General features: G+C 38.6%; 2 protein-coding genes and 1 non-coding gene across 4 annotated transcripts; all 3 read left to right on the top strand.

Annotated features, from left to right (window-relative positions):
* Nucleotides 1–328: 328 nt before the first annotated feature.
* Nucleotides 329–5,205, top strand: LOC149828211 (transcription factor bHLH115-like). The gene is made up of 6 exons (XM_090016784.1): nucleotides 329–470; nucleotides 854–1,010; nucleotides 2,928–2,993; nucleotides 3,365–3,442; nucleotides 3,518–3,680; nucleotides 4,549–5,205. Exons 2-6 carry the CDS (start codon nucleotides 892–894, stop codon nucleotides 4,804–4,806), a joined length of 684 nt encoding a protein of 227 aa, XP_089872910.1. The 5' UTR covers nucleotides 329–470; nucleotides 854–891; the 3' UTR covers nucleotides 4,807–5,205.
* A 1,836-nt stretch (nucleotides 5,206–7,041) lies between these two features.
* Nucleotides 7,042–7,115, top strand: TRNAV-CAC (transfer RNA valine (anticodon CAC)). Its single transcript has one exon. It is a non-coding gene; the product is annotated as a tRNA-Val (tRNA).
* Nucleotides 7,116–10,853: 3,738 nt separating this feature from the next.
* Nucleotides 10,854–16,355, top strand: LOC149828209 (PRA1 family protein A1-like). Of its 2 annotated transcripts, XR_016434005.1 has the most exons (9): nucleotides 10,936–11,262; nucleotides 12,493–12,533; nucleotides 12,638–12,716; nucleotides 13,200–13,286; nucleotides 13,392–13,480; nucleotides 13,588–13,659; nucleotides 13,742–13,880; nucleotides 15,873–15,927; nucleotides 16,154–16,355. XR_016434005.1 is itself a non-coding variant. In XM_090016783.1 (8 exons), the coding sequence occupies exons 1-7, from the start codon at nucleotides 11,105–11,107 to the stop codon at nucleotides 13,843–13,845; spliced, it is 630 nt and encodes a 209-aa protein (XP_089872909.1). In that variant the 5' UTR covers nucleotides 10,854–11,104; the 3' UTR covers nucleotides 13,846–13,880; nucleotides 16,154–16,355. The 2 variants fall into 2 exon arrangements, 1 of the variants encoding a protein (XP_089872909.1); XM_090016783.1 differs by lacking the exon at nucleotides 15,873–15,927 and having other exon boundaries at nucleotides 10,854–11,262.
* The last annotated feature ends 1,059 nt before the right edge of the window (nucleotides 16,356–17,414 follow it).

Raw genomic sequence — 17,414 nt, 5'->3', positions numbered from 1 at the left:
TCAGGCCGGGTCTGGTATGAAATTTAACAAACTATACTCGGATTCATGTATTTAACCGGGTCTTATTATCTATCACCATACCCGAACCTATAGGGTTTAGTCCAGGTCGGGTCCGGGTAAAACCAACCCGTTGACATCCCTAATTGTGAGCTCACTTAAGATTAATGGGCACGAACCCACTGAATCAGTACTCTTTGGTTCCCTTAAACTGGACAGAAAGAGTAGTTCGGTAATTGGCCTTTGGGAGCGCGGGGAGTCCCCGTGTTTGGCTCGCAATAATAATAAAAAAACTCGCGAGAACGTGTTCGGGTAAAGAGTTGATAAGGCAGCGAATGGGAGGAAGGATGGGTGCGCAAGGAACGCATTCCTACGAGTTGGTAAGTCCGACTCCGGAACACCCTTTTGTTCTCTTAATCAGCAATCTAATCTCCTCTCGGAACTTAGAGACTCGTCCTTTCATAGATTTCAGGGTAATGATTTCTCTCCTTATTCTTCTTTTGTTGGTTTCTCTCGGTTTTGTTTGTGATTGGGATTTCAGGTTTTTATTGTGTTTGTTGGTTTTTCTCGGTTTTGTTTGTGATCGGGATTTTAGATTTGTTTTGGTTTTTATTGGGTGTCTGTTGGTTTTTCTCGTTTTTGTTTGTGATTGGGATTTCAGGTTTTTATTGGGTGTTTGTTGGTTTTTCTCGTTTTTGTTTGTGATTGGGATTTCAGGTTTGTATTGGTTTGATTTGGGTGTTTGTTGGGTTTTTTTCGTGGTGTCGGTGATTTGGGTGTGATTGTTTTTTTTTTTTTGTTTTTAGATGCTCATTTTGGGTTGTTTCTTCTTTGTTGTTTGTTTGGTGGGTATCAGATCGATTAGAGTATTGTTTGCGGGGGAAACAGGAAAATATGAATATGGGTTATGTACAGAGCAGCGGATGGGTTATAGATTTCAGCCTGGTGGATGAAGTTCAGCCTGGTAAATATCTTTGGCCTCCTCAGGTTGTGAGTGATCATTCCGGTTCTAGGTACTGCTTTTCTCTCCATATGTTTTTTCTTGTTTTCATGTGGTTTTTGTTTGTCCATTTCTTGTTGCTTGTATGATTTGGTGTTCTGTGATTGATTGGTCATGTTTGTGTTGTGTTTTTGTTTTGAGATGTTTTGAGATCTGAGTGATGTTTGTGGTAGTTTTTTTTATTTTCATTGGTTTCTGGTGTTTGATTTGGTTTTGTAGGCCTTTTGCATGAAAGATGAATTTTGAAATGTGAATTGATTGGAGTTGGAGAGATGTATGAGTCGGATTAGGGTCATACTTTAGATGGTTGTTTAATTCTTTGTTTCGTTAGTTTTTCATCGATATAATAATGTCACAAATCTGTGTATCAGGATTTTCGATGAATTCAAAATTTTCAAATATTGTGTTTTTTTTTAAATATTGGAATTTTTTTGGGAAATGTAAATCGTTGAAATTATAAAAAGATTGAGGAAATTTGAAATTTGGAAATGAGAATTTTTCTGTGTAAACATTGTGCCAATGTCCGGATATTCTAAAGATATGTGATATTTTGAAAATACCATAACATTATCGGGGTTACATCAGTTTCTGAAAGGATCGTGAGTTTATCATGATATTTTGGAAATATTTCTGATTTGTGACGTAACTTTATAGTTTGAATATGCAATGCATCATTCTGCTTTCATTTTAGTTTTTCTGTTTCGGCTTTTTGATTTTCTCTTACATAACCATCGTTTCATTGAAGGCTTGAGAGTTGGTCACCTGAAATTGACTCTCTTTGGAGCTTGAACTACCTATAAAATAACAGAGCCTGTGGATCTTATCACTGCTTGATCCCTTAGATGTTTTGAACAATAGATACGAGCAATCACTCGTATGATTCTTAGTCCTGTTTTTTTTTTTCTTTTCCTGCAGAAATGGATAAACCACAATTAGCGCTGTCAGGCTTTGAAGTAGATCTTTATCTCTGAAACTTACTAAGATCTCTCTGTTGTGTCACGTCAACAATGCATTTTGGCTCGTGGTGCATCAGGTCCACCTGATTAGGGATGCACAATGAAGTGAGCCGTCTCGAGCTCGGCTCGAAGCTCGTCCCTGCTTTAAATGAGCTGAGCTTGTGCATGGTTCAGAGGCTCGGCCGAGCAAACGAGCCGAGCTTGATCGGCCTACTAAACTCGATAAAGCTCGGTAGGCTCTGATAAACGTGTATATATATAATATGTGTGCAAATAATTTCAAAAGGTCATTGTTACCCTAACGGGTAGGGCGCTAGACTTTTCCTCATATGTTGGGTTCAATTCCCATCTTTTGCCTTTTTTCACTGTACGTTTATCTAGAGAACTTTTACTATGTATATATTTTTTATAGTCACAATAGTCAGAAGACATGCTCTGGCTTAGAGGTGGGTCACTTGGTTATCCTTGAAAAGGTTGGGGATCGAATCCCACATTCACAGATTTTTTTTTAAAAGAACATTTTTTGAAATACCATACAAGCTCGGCTCCGAGCTCTAGCCGAGCTTGGACAAAGCCATTTTGAACCGAGCCGAGCTTGAACAGCCCTGGCTTGGCTCAAACTTGGCTCGTGTTTATCCCTACACCTGATACCATCAGATTGATTCTAATCTAACAGTTTCAATATCAGTTTACTCTCTCTCTCTCTCTCTCTCTCATGCATATGTGCATTTTCACATGCACATATTTGGAAACCATGCCTGAACCATGGGGAGTGTTTTGTTAGGTATAGACACATCCTGGATTATGTGTAGGTCAAAAATGAAAACTTTTTCCTTTTCTGGATTTAGTTTGTCTTAATCTCATTCATTTACTCACATGCACACACACACGTGACACACACACAAATGTGTTTAAGATAATGTGCTTGTTGGTGCAATAATCAGGCGAAGTTACATGATGTCTTTTGCTTGCAGTGGCATAGGTATGGATAGTTCCTGCAAGGAAGTTCATTGTAGTGAAAAAGCTTCTTCAAAGAAAAGGTATGAAACACCATCTGTCACAAGGGGAAAATTGTGTGTATGTGTGTGTTCACGTCCGCTCGCACTCTCTTTGTGGCAGTTAAGACTTGGATGGTTGAAGTGTGTGTATGTTCTCTCTTCATGGTACTTAAGAAAATGGATAGTTAGCGACCAAAAGAATTGGATTTCATGTCTTGTTGAGGAAAAAAAGATAAAAAGAAAGCAGAACACACACACACACTTGCATGAACTTGATGCCATGGTTTTCAGAGTTTCCTGCATTACACCTTCCTGATTTCACAGCGTGCAACTGTACCCATATAGGTTCACAGGTTGTGAGATTTGTGTGTAGGAAATACTATTTCTTCTCTAACTATTAGCCATAATTACAGGGTTCATGAGGAGTTAAACAATGGGCCTCGATCTAAAGCATGTCGTGAGAAATCACGGAGGGACAGGCTTAATGATCGGTTCTCTCTCTCTCTCTCTGATTTCCTGTCTCAATTTATCATGCATCCCAACTAAATGAAGGCCTATATTTTCAGGTTCTTAGAGTTGTGCTCTGTACTAGATCCAGGGGGTACCCCAAAGGGTGACAAAGTTGCAATTCTGAGTGATGCTGCTCATGCTGTAAATCAGCTACGATCAGAGGCACAGAAGCTCCAGGATGCAAATGCTGCACTCCACGAAACAATAAAAAGCCTCAAGGTAAATGGCCTACCTTTTGTATACTGCTGGTATGTTTGGTTCAGTCTACAATATCATGTACTTTATGATCATGGTCAAAGAAAGAGATTTTCCTTCCATAAGCTCACTTACGGGAGATCTTCTGCATGACGTACTTGTTTTCTGTATCTGCATGGCATTTCTTGGTAGCTTGTCGATGTAAATTTGGTATGAGTTCTTCTTTTAGCTTGATTGACACACATTTGCCAGTTATTTTCAAATGGTTGCAGTAATTATAAGATTGCCAAAATTCTAAGATTTACATTGGTGAATGACAAAAACTATCAATGTAAGAAATAATATGATTTATTAAATAAGCTGTTGCGGATGAACTATTATTCTTATGAGGTCACTCTGAGATGAAAGTTGTGCCCAATACTCAAGTACCAAATTTAATTGGAAGTCAAGATTCCTACTATGATTTTCATTAGAAAGTCATTAGTTGCCATCTGATAGTACATCAAATGATGAGAATGGCATGTCTTTTAAAGCTGGTGATGAACCTATTAAAAGAAATTCCCATGTATCTTGAGCTTCACTGACGGTATTGTCATGGTGCAGCTTTTTAGAAGAATTTGCCAAGTTTTTGGATTCATGTGAAGCTGAATATGGAACATCCGAATATATATATCTATGTTTTCTTTTTTTTTGTCTTACAAATGCTTGTTGCAGGAGAGGCTAAAATAACTGGATAATGCACACACACACACACACACACACACACACACACACACACACACACACACACACACACACATTTCTGTTACATGCTCAACCACGTGCTCTCTCTCTCTCTCTCCCCCCAACTTTATGTGGTTATACTGCCGAGTTAATGCTGGGGACTCCACAGGCTGAGAAGATGGAGCTGAGAGATGAGAAGGTGAGGCTGAAGGCGGAAAAGGAGCGGATAGACCAAGCAATCAAAAGCACAAGCATGCCATCTGCTTTCATTCCACACCCTGCTGCTGCATTCCATGCACCTGCATTTGCGGGCAACGCGAAGGCCATTCCCTATCCTAGCTACTCTCCAGTGGCTATGTGGCAATGGATTCCTCCGGCAGTTTTGGATACCTCCCAGGATCATGTCCTCAGGCCTCCTGTTGCTTAGGTTTTGTTCTTCTGCATTTCTGCCATCCTTTGGTCTTCCAGAAATATCTGCTGATGGATGTTTGATAGCAGTCCTGTAATCTTATTAGAATGAAATGTCAAGCCCAACCTTAAGCTTATGTTGGGTCTTGAATCTCTTGATATCTTTCTGGACTAATAAGTTGCATCCAAAAGGGGGGGGATCAAGAAGTGCTTTATGTAGTAAAAGATAGAAGTGGGATTTTACGTGTAAATAAAAACTGTGTTGCCATGGTGTTTTCATGTTCAGAAAACGCTTTAGAACTTCAAAGGCTTTTAGGGTATTTTTTGGATAACTATGAATATCTGGATTTGCAATGCTATGTGATCCTTGGATTTTCTCAAGATTGTGCACTTTATAAAGGTTAGTGAAACATGAAAAGAGTACATTTTGTGATTGCTATTGCCCGCTGTGACTGTTCTTGCCTCGAATCTTGTCAAAGTTGGTTCCAAGATTGACCTTGTGACCAATAATCACGGCTTCCTCACCAGTGACCAAAGCAAGCATGCCCATAGAGTGGATCTCTTGTTTTATGATATGAACGATTGGGATATCATTGTCCAATAAGGTTAGTTTATTCTCAAATTTAAAAATATCGAAGCCCTCACATGGTTCTTTTCTGATTGCAAGATTGACAGTTGGCCACCTTTATGCTTCAGTGAAACAGGTCAGTTTAAAATGGTTTGTTGGGTATCAAAGTCCATATCAAATCAAAACAGCCCCAATGGGGTTTGGCTTAGTGGGATGGGGCCTAGGCTGCCAGTTAGGTGGTGTACCTTCAAATTTCATGAACGCAAACCCTTGCGCAAACCGAAGCATGGCGATTCCCTGGGGGCAATGGGTAAGCTCATGGAGTTTTATGCTGCTAGGACAGTGACCATAAATATGGCAGGCAGAGCGAGCGCCGCTAGGTCTCTGTTCTTGGGGCCGGTTTCTCAGTGTGTATCAAAAAAATCTGAAATCAAAACATGAACATGGACTGATGAACACTTATGTTCTAGAAATCCTTATCTTTGATACACATGATCATATCTCAGTATCCAAACCAAACGGTTTAGTCAGATTTGTTAGCCAAAGTTGGATCCAATTAATATTTGGATCTGGGCTCAGTATCAGTTTTTCATTCAAGTCCCAGTAAAGTCCAAATCTGAATACATGTAAATGTTGGATTTTAATCAAGTCGGATCCGGATTCAATTTTAGCTGATCTCCATTGAACTCCGAATGTGAATATGCTAGATCCAAGTAGGTCGAACTCCGTAATGCCTAAATCAGATCCATTTATATCCCTAAAACCATTGCAAGGTCAATTGTGCTAAACCATAATCGACAGGAATTAGTTAGGTTTGTTTGATTTCTCGGATCTCCTGCCCAACTCCAAATCTAGGGAATTTCAACCCTATGTTACCCAGTAGCACTGATATTTAGAAAATATCGTGATATTTTCAAAGGCAGATATACGGACTAAAAAATGCGCCTCTTTTGAAAATATCATCTTATCGCAAAATTCACAAGATGGAAAAAATTGTTGGGATGTTTCTTAGTTTATTTACACAATTATTTATTCTTTTTATATCATTTTTATATGCTTATGTTTGCTAATAGTTTTTAAAATTCTCCTAAAAAAATTAAAATATCGCAAATTTTCTATGGCTGAGATTTTTTCGAGGATGAGAGATATGTGGATATGCGATCTTTCTTGGATTTGCCACAAATATCAGTAGTGTTTTTTAAAATATCATGAATTTATTGCAATATTTCCAAAGGCAGAAACGTTTTAGAAGAAAATGAGATATTTTAAAAGTATCCCCTACTTTTAAAATCTGCTATCTTGATATTAATGAAAATACCATTTTTTTTTATATTTTTTACGTTCATAGTTTCTTTACAAATTCATATTTTTATATAATATATATGTGAATATTTTATTGCATTTTTTTAAAAATGAAAAATTTTCAAGAATTTTCTCTACAAGGCTTGCTCGAGTGATATTTGTGACATTCTTCATTGATTTTAGCATTGAAAATTTATGAAATTTTGCAATACCATTATGCCTTGATAACTTTGTAGGTAGACTCGTTAAAATATCAACAGCAAAAAAAGACACCCGCGAGTCATGTTTGATGCGATGGTTTGTGGATGAACGTTGGAAGAAGGTATGATCTAACAAGCAGGGATTTTAATAATTAAATATAAAGTGAGTGAAGTTTACATCAATGTCTGGGTGGTGTAGTTGGTTATCACGCTAGTCTCACACACTAGAGGTCCCCGGTTCGAACCCGGGCTCAGACACATACACGGTCTAAAATTTTTCCTAATTTTTAACTCACAACAAGTAGGCGCCAACAGTTTGCCGCTATTTCCAACGGGTCAGGTATCCAACCCATTAAGATGTACCTAAACCCGCCCAAATGACCAAGCATCGGATTTAGATTTTTCCAGGTCACGAAAATTAAATCTCAAACCCAGATCAGTATAATTTTAGAAATTTACTTTTATTTGAAATACATATTATAGTTGGGTCTGGTGAGGTACCCAGCAAACATGAGTTGGGTTGAGTCGGGTACCTGGCAAAATTCATAACCCACACCTAGCCTGCATATTGGTTGGGTCAGGTTCGATTCACCACGAATATTATTCGGATCAGCACCTTTTATGCCCATACTTGGGAATTTTGAGCTTATACAAGTTGAGCCAAGCTGAATATCTATTGTTCATAATCGGCTTGCCCAGCCTATTTTATGAGTTTGAACGAGCTCTTTGCAAGCTGAACATGAGCCGAGCCATGAGCGGCTCAGCTTGTTTCCCAGCCCTAGTTGCTGGGTGTAAATCGATCAGATTTGGTTGAACCTTTGATCTAGATCAGGTCTTTTTGGGTATGGATATCAAAATGAACCTCAAATATGTAGGCATGGACCTTCTGATATTCATATTCAGATGGGATCAGTATCGTCTGTTAGAAATGTACTGATCCAGATTAAATCCAATCCATTTATAGTTTAATACATAAAATATTTGTTTCCAACCATTTTTACCAGATACAGTACCAGCATATGAAATTCTGATCCGGATTTAACTCCTCACATCCGGATCTCATCCGAGTCCAGAATTACTCTTTAAATCAGTAGGATCCAAACCGTAAGCCATTCGTTTACTTCCGAGGCACAAGTCTACGGAACAAAGTTTTAAACAAAAGGAAAATTTTCAAATACCAACCAAACTTTTGGCTCTGATTCATATGTCCTCCAAACATGGTTTTAAAACCCGGTTTCCCATCACTCGGCTCTTCCTTAAGTGACTAATGACTCAGCCGAGTCAACTCAGTGAGTCGGCGGTTCATGTTAACTTCATATTTTATATAAAATACATAAATATAGGTATATATTATCTATATTTTATCAATATATTATATATAAAATACATTATATGATATTTTTTATAATATATATATATATATATATATATGATTCACCCATGACTTGGCCGAGTTTTGAAATAACCGAGTTACACCTGTTTTTTGACCCGGTGACGGCTAAGTCACTCGGTCAACTCGACGAGTTTTTAAACTATGCCACCATACTTTTGGAGGTTTACAATTAAGCACCAAAGGTTTTTCACTGTTAATCAAATGCCCCCGTTTCTAAACTGCCTGCTAACAAGGGCTTGTTAGCAGGCAGTTTAGGAACGGGGGCATTTGATTAACAGTGAGAAACCTTTCCCACCAAGGTGGCATCCCATGTGGTAAGCTGGGTCGTGTGCCCTGAAGGGCAAGGTTCGAATCCCTCTTACACATGGGGCTTAAGAGTTATCTGATAGGGGTCTGCCTTACGGTTAGGGGTGGCAAAACCTGACACAACCCACCAACCCGACCCGCCAACCCACCTCTTAGGCGGGTTCGGGTTGGGCAAAAACGAACCTGTTTAATAAACGGGTCGATCTGCCTAACCCGCTGTTACCCGGTCCACTGCCATCCCTACTAACCGGTGGAATGAGCTGGAAATAATAAATGCCGGCAATGAACCTCATAGATGTATTCAGCGTGATCCAAATTCGGGGTGGGCATGGCCTATCTTAGGCCCATTTGGAGCTTGGCCCATTAGGTTTTAAGCATGACAGGGCCCGAAAACAACCCGACACATTTACTAATAGGCTGGGTTTTGACCCGGTTCTTAATCGGTTTGGGTTTGAAAGGTAATCCACGACCTGGATCGGCCCAATGGGCCAATGTTTAGCCGGCCAATCCAACCCTCACAAATCAGTTTGTAAGTTCTTTTTTAAATTTAATTTAAACAAATTAATTCTAAAAGCAATAAATTAATGAAAAATCATGAAATTTAGATTTTCATATGCAATTAGTGCAGCCATTAGTTTTATTTTTATATTACTAAAATAATTGATTAGGGCTAACTAATGGGTCGGATGAATTTTGGGCTAACTAATGGGTCGGGACCTAAAACCCTGACCCAAACGCAACTCATGGTGGGTCAAATCGGCTTGGCCCGTTGGGCTGCCTTTCAGATTGGCCACTTCCAAACACAAGGGATTCTTTTTTTCGATCATGTGTTTTTGGAAAAAATAAAAGAATTTGCAAGCCTCATGAAATTGTGTTATGTTGTAATTGAAACCAGCCAAGAGCCAATCCTCAATAACTAGATCATGTAGATCACACATCTATAAGATTGCCCCAAAGGGGTTTGGGGTAGTGGGATGGGACCTAGGCCTCTAGGCAGGTGGTCTATGTTCAAATTCTATGGGTGTCACTCCTTTGCAAGCCGAAGCATGATGACTCTTCGGGGATAAGGCCCATGCACTTTTACACTATCAGGATAGCGTCGGTAACTATGGCAGGTAGAGTCAGCGTAGCTAGGTCGCTAATCTTGGGGGTGGTTTCTCTGTGTAAATATAAAAAAAAACATATATAAGGATGACAGTGGACTGGGGCGGATACCGGGGACAAGATCTCCACTCCTGCCCGGTCTCAAAATTCTGCCCCCCCATCCTTGCCTTTATCTCCCCACGGGTTTTGATTTTAGCCTTCATCCCTGCTTCATGTCCTCCATCTTCAGTCCAAATGAGGCGAGGCAGGGCGGTGCCGAACCCCTTACTTTTAGAGAAAGAAGAGCTTACTGGGAAACGGCAACCCAAGGAAGGAGAGGGTGGTTTTAGCTTCCGGAATAAAAATTAAGAATATATATAAAGGAGTTGTATGGAATCTTATTAAATCATTAAAGGTATTTTAGTTATTTTACTAATAGAGATTAGGCGGAGAAAAGCATAAGTTCATCCTCGCCTACATCCCTTCACGGGTTTTGATTTTAACCTCCATCTTCGCCTCCATCCCCCTTTTATATCTTTCATTCTCGATCCGAATGGGGCGAAACGGGTTGGGCCTGTTTTCCCTAAGACCATTGCCATTCCTAGAATTTAACATTAGCTTCACGAAAAACATATATATATATAAGGTTGTTAAATGCGATGAGGCGAAGCGAGGCGTTGAGTCTGCGCTTCGCCTCTCACAACGTGAGACTCTCAAGTATCCGTGGTATATCTAAAATATCGTAAAAATATGTTGCATTTTTGTAGGGATGTAAATGGATTGAATTTAATGTGTATTCGACTGCATAAGTTCAGAACGACCTTTGTTTAATGATCATAATCAGATTTTTTTTTATATTTACCTTAAGCGCATCACTGCAATGCCTCGGTACCTTGAGTGTGCGCTTCGCCTATGAGTCTCACAACACTATATATATATATATATATATATATATATATATATATATATATATATAAAGGAAACACATTCGGACGTCATCGCACCCTGGCCAAAACTTACCTTTTTAAAAATATCACGATATTTTTTACATTTAGAACGGCTGAAAACTTTCCACAACTTTCACGATATTTTCACAATCTCGCGATATTCGTGACACTAACGACCGTTAGCACCAAAGAGGGAGTGAAAAAGGAAAAAAAAAAAAGAGGAAAAAAGTGAACTCAGAAAAAAGCAGGCCCCAGATCAACCCGGGATCGAACCGACGGGGAAGAAGCTAGAAAGCGGAAAAGAATCAAAATTCGAAGACAGGAAAATCAGAAAAAAAATTGCGTTATTCTGTTCGTCTTCTCCTTCTGTTCTCTGGTTTCGGTTCCGACGCTCACGTCTTCCTCACGGGGGATCGATCGATCGGATAGAGTTTCTGAGGGGGAAGAGCCAGAGAGATCGGGAATCAATCTAGGGTTAGGGTTTCTATCTGAGGATCGTTCGTTCGAGAGGAGGGGGGATGGATTGGGGCAACGTGACGTCGGAGGATCTGGTGGAGGCTCTGAAGGAGGTGGATTGGTCGTCGCCGCCCCGCCCGCTCGCCGAGTTCTTCTCGAGATTCACGCTCCCCAGATCCCACTCCAAGTGGAAGAGCCGCCTCAAATGCAACCTTTACTAGTACTCTCTCTCTCTCTCGTCTTGATTTCTGATATAGTTATCGAGATGGGTTCTATCTTGTTTTCCATATGCGTTGCGGAAATTTCGGATGCGTTTTTTGCAATTACTTGTTGATTTTTTTGTTTTGATCGGTTTCGTTGCCGTAATTCAAAGCGGCGTGAATTCGTAACGTTTTTGGGTTCTTAACCCGTCTTTGATTTACGATACCGTTATCGAGCTGAGTTGTATTTATCGTTTTCTGTATGTGTTACGGAAATTTTGGCTACATTGGTTTGATTCTGTATGTGTGCTCGTAATTCAAAGCGGCGTGAATTCGTAACGTTTTCTGTATGTGGTGATTTTTGTTGTTTTTTATCACTTTCGTATAACTGATTCAAAGCCGCCTGATTTCATAAGGTTTTGGTTGTTAATCCGTCTCGATTTCTCTTGCTGTTATCGAGCTGAGGTGTATTATGTTTTTTGATACATATTACAGAAATTTCAACTGCATCAGCATGATTCTGTGCCGATCTTTCGTTTTCGATCAGTTTTATTCAAGGTTGCCAAACTTGGAAGTGGAAGCGGGGGAAACGATACAAGAAGCTGAAGCGAGAAGCAAGACTTTTTAAAATTTATAGGAAGCGAGGAATCGATTTGAAAGAGAAACGAGAACAGAACAGGAACGATATGATGATTGAATAGGAAGCAAAGAAAAACTAAAATAAAAATGACTGGGTTTTTATTTCTGTTGAAGCTTGACCTCTAATGCGTATTGGTGCAAACAAGGGGAAAGAGTGATGTGTATCTGCTGAAGATTGATAATTTGCCATTTTCGTTGTGTTTTTTGCTTCTCTAGATTTCATTTTCTGGGTTCACATGTGACGAGGGAACTGTGAATTTGCATTTTACTGTGGGAATTGTCTAATTAGGAAGTATGGAGTTGTAGCAGGGTAAATTCCTGTTATAAATTATTATGGATTTCTCTAAAATTGTGAATTCGCTCTATGCTTTTTGCTGTTAATTTTTATGTAGCGTGCATGTTAAGACATCCCATTTGCAACATTGCACCTTGTGTTTTTTTGTTCGGAGATTTATGATCTTCAAGCATTTTTTGTTAAACTGATGCATGTTTTATGTACGGCAATTCCTTTATTTATTGCTTTTTCTGGTTTCAAATACTTTCTGTGTTGTGATTTAGTCATGCATTGTGATTGGGTAGCTTCCAGGTTCTGATATTGTGTGCTTTTGCAGCTACAGGACTAACTACTTCATTATGATAACATTCATTCTTGGTAAGATGGTTAGAATATTTGATCAAACTTTGTAATTTATGTGATTTATGATATGGTATGAATTGCTACATACCCTTTTTTTTCTGTTTTCTGTTTGACTGTAGGGATGGGGTTTCTTAGAAAGCCGACTGCTCTTGTTGCTGCTATTTTTGCAGGCTTAGCTATTGCCTTCTTGAATGATAGGTAGTTTTTTGTTCTTCCATCTGTTTTGGCATTGCATCTTGGATGCGAACTGGCAGCTGTTGATCTGCCATTTCTTCTTCTTGTGCGTTGGTTTCAAGGGTTGATCCAGTCAATCCTTTTATGTTATATGAATCTTCCTTTTGTACACCTAATTCTTTTATCTGAACTCTTTTTCGACAATTTCTCTTGAGCAAACCTAATGGCATATGGTGTTTGCATTGCATAGGATCAGTATCTGGCAGGATATTCAAGCTATTGAAAGATATTTTTGTTTATTTGTTTCCAGTAGAGACTCCAGAATGAGTAATTTCTTTGACATCTTCAGATATCGAGTTATGAAGCCTATGATTTACATTTATTGTGCTAGTTAATTGTTAAAATATGAAGGATACTCTTAGGTCTGCTAGATTCATTTAGTTTTGTGGTTAAGAATTCATTTAGGCTGTTTACTTTGTGGTCATCACTGAAGCATTAAATTTACAGCTTTGCAGTTAGTTTCAGTGAAAAGATGATGAGAACTGTGAGAAAATTCTCTCCACATTTGGCTGCAAAGTTGAGGCCACCAATCAAGTAAGCATTCGGCATCTGCTTTTGTAGATGAATCTTTATTTTGTTCTTGTTCAGAAGTGGGTCGCTCTGATGCTCAAACAAGGTTATGTACATTTTTTGCTGCAGGCCTGTTATCCGTGGGCGTCCATCAGTGAAAAGAGAAATATATGTTTGTGGTCGTCCTCGTTGGATATTTGTCTTGACACTCTCAGCTGGTATTTAAAACTATTTAATGTGATTTGATTAGATAAAGGTTTAGTTCTTGGAGCAATTGCAAACTATAACTGCGTAATTAATTGTAATGTATTATTTCTTTTTGCAGCAAGTAGTATCCTATGGTTTGTTTCTTGTGGTATTCTCACTGTGCTCTGGGCTTTTCTTATAGGCCTTCTAGGTAAGACCTTTTCATCCTAGGTTGCTTGACTGAATTGGCCCTTTTTTGTACAGTAATCTCTTAACTCTTTACATTTCAACAGCTACTTTTCTTCACGCAAGCTTCAGAACGCCTAACTTGAAAGCTCGTTTGAGTACATTCCGTGAAGAATTTCGGTCTGTATGGCGTAATTACAGTGAGCTGTAACTTGAAAGTAAACACTGAGGGGTTTATATATCAAGGTGAGCCAATCCTTAAACTGTATTGTTTTCAAAAATTGGATGGTTAAAGGATTTGTTCTTACATTTACTCGGTGGTGTTCATTATGAGCTTCTGCTATTTGATTTGTGTACATGTTGTTTCATCCATGTGGCAGTGTTTCACACATTTTGGCTCTTTGAACGATACAACAACCCTTTCATCTTACACGAATCGTGGAAAATTGGAAATACATTGACTGTTTTTTAACGTCATAGCAAACATGCTGCGTTCAAACTCAAGAGTATAACTTTTAACGTCCCATAAGAATTTGATGAATTGGAATATGGGACTGGATCTGAATCGAAATGCAATCAAATTCTATCACGAAATACTAGATATGATGCAATACTCAATCAGATCCAACAAATTTTACCAAACTGACTATAAGGTTTCTGGGTGGTCTGATATCCAACCCAAAACCAGACCATTCACATTTCTATTTCCAGGTAACCTGGATGTCAGCTAAGCAGTGTTTGGTTTTAAGACAGATGATGCACCTAAATGGTCAAAATCTAAAGTAGTTGGCTTTACTTTGCGAGCTTCATACAGATTTTACAAACTACTACCTTTTAACATCTTCATGCTTGAGCAAGTGGTACACTTGGGATACCAAATAAATTATGATGACTAGCTTTGCATGCTATGCCAAGCTGATAAAGTTCTTTATTTTCTAACGAATTTATGCTCTAGTTTGTTTCAACTGAAAACATCCATTTGCAAATCTAAGACCCCTAATTACTGTACTCATATATTTTAGTGTCCTGGGAAACTCCTTGATGTATTTTGTCCTCCATCGAAATCATTTGCTTTATTATTACACTTTTTGACAACAGAGCTGGTCAGGTTGATAGTAGCAAGTTTGAGATACATTGTGATGATAGAATTAGAAAGGTAGATGTCACCAGCTTTTTTCAATCTTACATAGAGGTGTCTCTCTTGAAAGCTATGCACAAAAAAGGACATTGACAATTTGAAGCATGTCATGTGTCCTAAGCAGGGAATTTAAAAAAAAACTCAGTTCATTTCACATGAGAAAACCTGCAGAGAGGGGATTTTGAGGTGAGTTCACCAGTACGTTAGCAAAAAGTCACTAAATGGCTCAGCTTAAGTGAATGCAGCATATTGTATCCTATACATCTTGAAGTTCATTGATCTGTATTATCTTTTGATTGGTTTATTTTAAAAAAATTTATGCTAGTAATGTTGATTAAGGGAAAAATTTGAATTATTCATGTCTCTTTCAGTTGGCTATGGTTACATACTTAATGGAGACATCTCATTGCATGTTGGTGATTCAGGGGCTTTTCAAGTACTTTTAGTTAACCATCTAGTCAAGGGATGAACCATGACCTATATTTGATAACTGGTAGAGTTCACCTTTTCAGAATCATTCAATAGGTTTCATCACATAATGGATGTTGGATGGGCCAATTCTGTGTAAACATGAAATGATGGCAAACTCTACCAGTACAGAGAATCTAGAATAATTTTAATATTAGCTATCTGCCTCTTGCCTTCTGAATGCATGCCAAACATAAAATGTTCAATGCAGTAAAGGATTGGATAGAGTCTCTGTCACCTAGACATGGCAAAACTGGCCGCGTACCCATACCCACACCAGTACTCGTACCCAGATGGCGTAGGATAGAGTGGATTGGGGATTTTACTAGTCATGTCTAGCCAGCAAATTTGGAGCATTGCTGAGGCATGTTTGACGACATCCCTCAGTTTCTAGCATACTGTAAGGAGAAAAAGGTAGTGGAAAACTGGAAACTGCATACCAAGCCCGTGGCTGAACACCCTTGGCATGCAAGACAAAATCAGACATCAATATGTTAGTGCAATTGCATGGTCGTTCTTGATGAAATAAGGATTTGTTCTTGATGAAATAAGGATTAAAAATGGTGTCTTTAGTATGGAGAGAAGCTTAAAACAGCTTTTGGTGGTGTTCACAATAACATCTTGTTTTGTAGGGATTCGGAAGAGTCGAATTGTATCGAGTCTGATTGTTGCTCCAAATCATGGCAGGTAGGTTCTTCAATTTGATTATGGGGTTTTGAAGACCATCTCTGGCTTGTTGGGCTTTCTCCATTTCATGTTTTTTAATCAGTCATTCACTAGAAACAGTATTCTTGGGGGTCTCAGTCACCAAAATTTATAATATAACATAGCCTGCATTTGCTTTCTAAATCACTCTTTTCTGTTTTGGTTTTGTTAATGTTTTTATATTCATTTCATTTTATTCCTTTTGCAGATTCATTGGGTTATGACAGTAAGGCATACAGTAACGTACAGTGCTTGAGATGTGCTCAAAATGAACCGCTAAAGAAGGTGCCATGGTCATGTCGTAGTGGGACAATTTAAATTCATTTAACTAACAAGCAACACGATTCATCACGCTTGTATTTTTCTTAAAGTTGGCAATTATTAATGGAAGTAATTACTATTTTGATTTATGATGTGATCTATTCAATGCATCTTCGTTTTCAGTCGATGCCAGTAAGTACCTTCTCATAAATCTGTTAAAGTTGTTGAGGTATAGCTTGTGGTGCTGGGTTAATCACCATCAATTGTCTTAAAAACGGATGGAGTGGAGTGTTTTTTCTATTCAACAGTAGGGCACGTTTGGAAGTGGCAAGATGTAGGAAAAGTGATACAAAGTGGGAAAATCATACGATTTTTCTGACCTTTCCAAACAAGAGAAAATTTCTCTCTAAGAGAGTTTTTCAAAAAAGTATACTTTTTTATAGGAAACATTCTTCTAGGGGAGGTGAAGAAATGTTTTCTAAAAAAAAATGGTGAGGTCTACTCCCCCCCCCCAACATCACTCACCTCTTGGAAAACCGCTCTCATTATCATCCATCACCATCCACGGTTACCCACCTCTAAAAAAATGGTGCTGATAAAGCACCTCCTCTACCACCATCATCCATTTCACCACCACCACCAACCATCACCCACATCTCGTAAAACCGTGTCGGAGAAGCTCTGCCACCACCACCTTCATCTTCTCTCTCTCTTTTTAAGATTTTCCATTTTATTTTTCTCATGCTACCCAAGGTCCCAAACAATTGAAAATTTTTCATTTAAAAAAAAAAAACTTGGTATCAAAACTTTTCATAAGGCAATTTTTTTTTTCTGCGAGAGTTTTTCTTGCTTCCAAAGTTGCCGGAATGTGGTGTCTTATCTGGTCATTATGGTTCATCTGCAGTAATCATTGATTGCTATATGCTGCTTATATAGTGGCACCGTACAAAAGAACGATCGACGGTTAATCATGTCATGATAAGTACCCTAACTCTTGCTTTTCATACAAAAGATGATCAGTGCCCATTACTTTTCAGACACTCCAACCCTAACGGTTGTGTTACAATTTAAACTTATGTTAAATTTATTAGGTTTGTTTTTTGAGACGTGCAATGGTGGTTTATTTGTTCAAGTTGTAGATGAAGTGTCTTGTTGACAGTGTTGGTGCACTACTGTGAAAATCCATGTTTGCTGAGGGAAATGTGCTA

Source organism: Nuphar pumila, chromosome 9 (assembly GCF_984573655.1).
Source record: "Nuphar pumila chromosome 9, dmNupPumi1.hap1.1, whole genome shotgun sequence".
Lineage (NCBI taxonomy): Eukaryota > Viridiplantae > Streptophyta > Magnoliopsida > Nymphaeales > Nymphaeaceae > Nuphar > Nuphar pumila.
Note: the sequence above shows the minus strand (reverse complement) of the source record. Positions and strands in the feature narration are given on the sequence as shown.

Excerpts from the sequence above, each read along its gene's own strand:
- LOC149828211 (XM_090016784.1), top strand. The coding sequence starts at position 892 with ATGAATATGGGTTATGTACAGAGCAGCGGATGGGTTATAGATTTCAGC. Across the intron at positions 3,443-3,517 it reads AGGGACAGGCTTAATGATCG|GTTCTTAGAGTTGTGCTCTG; the intron begins GTTCTCTCTCTC and ends CTATATTTTCAG. Across the intron at positions 3,681-4,548 it reads AAACAATAAAAAGCCTCAAG|GCTGAGAAGATGGAGCTGAG; the intron begins GTAAATGGCCTA and ends GGGACTCCACAG.
- LOC149828209 (XM_090016783.1), top strand. The coding sequence starts at position 11,105 with ATGGATTGGGGCAACGTGACGTCGGAGGATCTGGTGGAGGCTCTGAAG. Across the intron at positions 12,534-12,637 it reads TATGATAACATTCATTCTTG|GGATGGGGTTTCTTAGAAAG; the intron begins GTAAGATGGTTA and ends GTTTGACTGTAG. Across the intron at positions 13,481-13,587 it reads TGTCTTGACACTCTCAGCTG|CAAGTAGTATCCTATGGTTT; the intron begins GTATTTAAAACT and ends TTCTTTTTGCAG.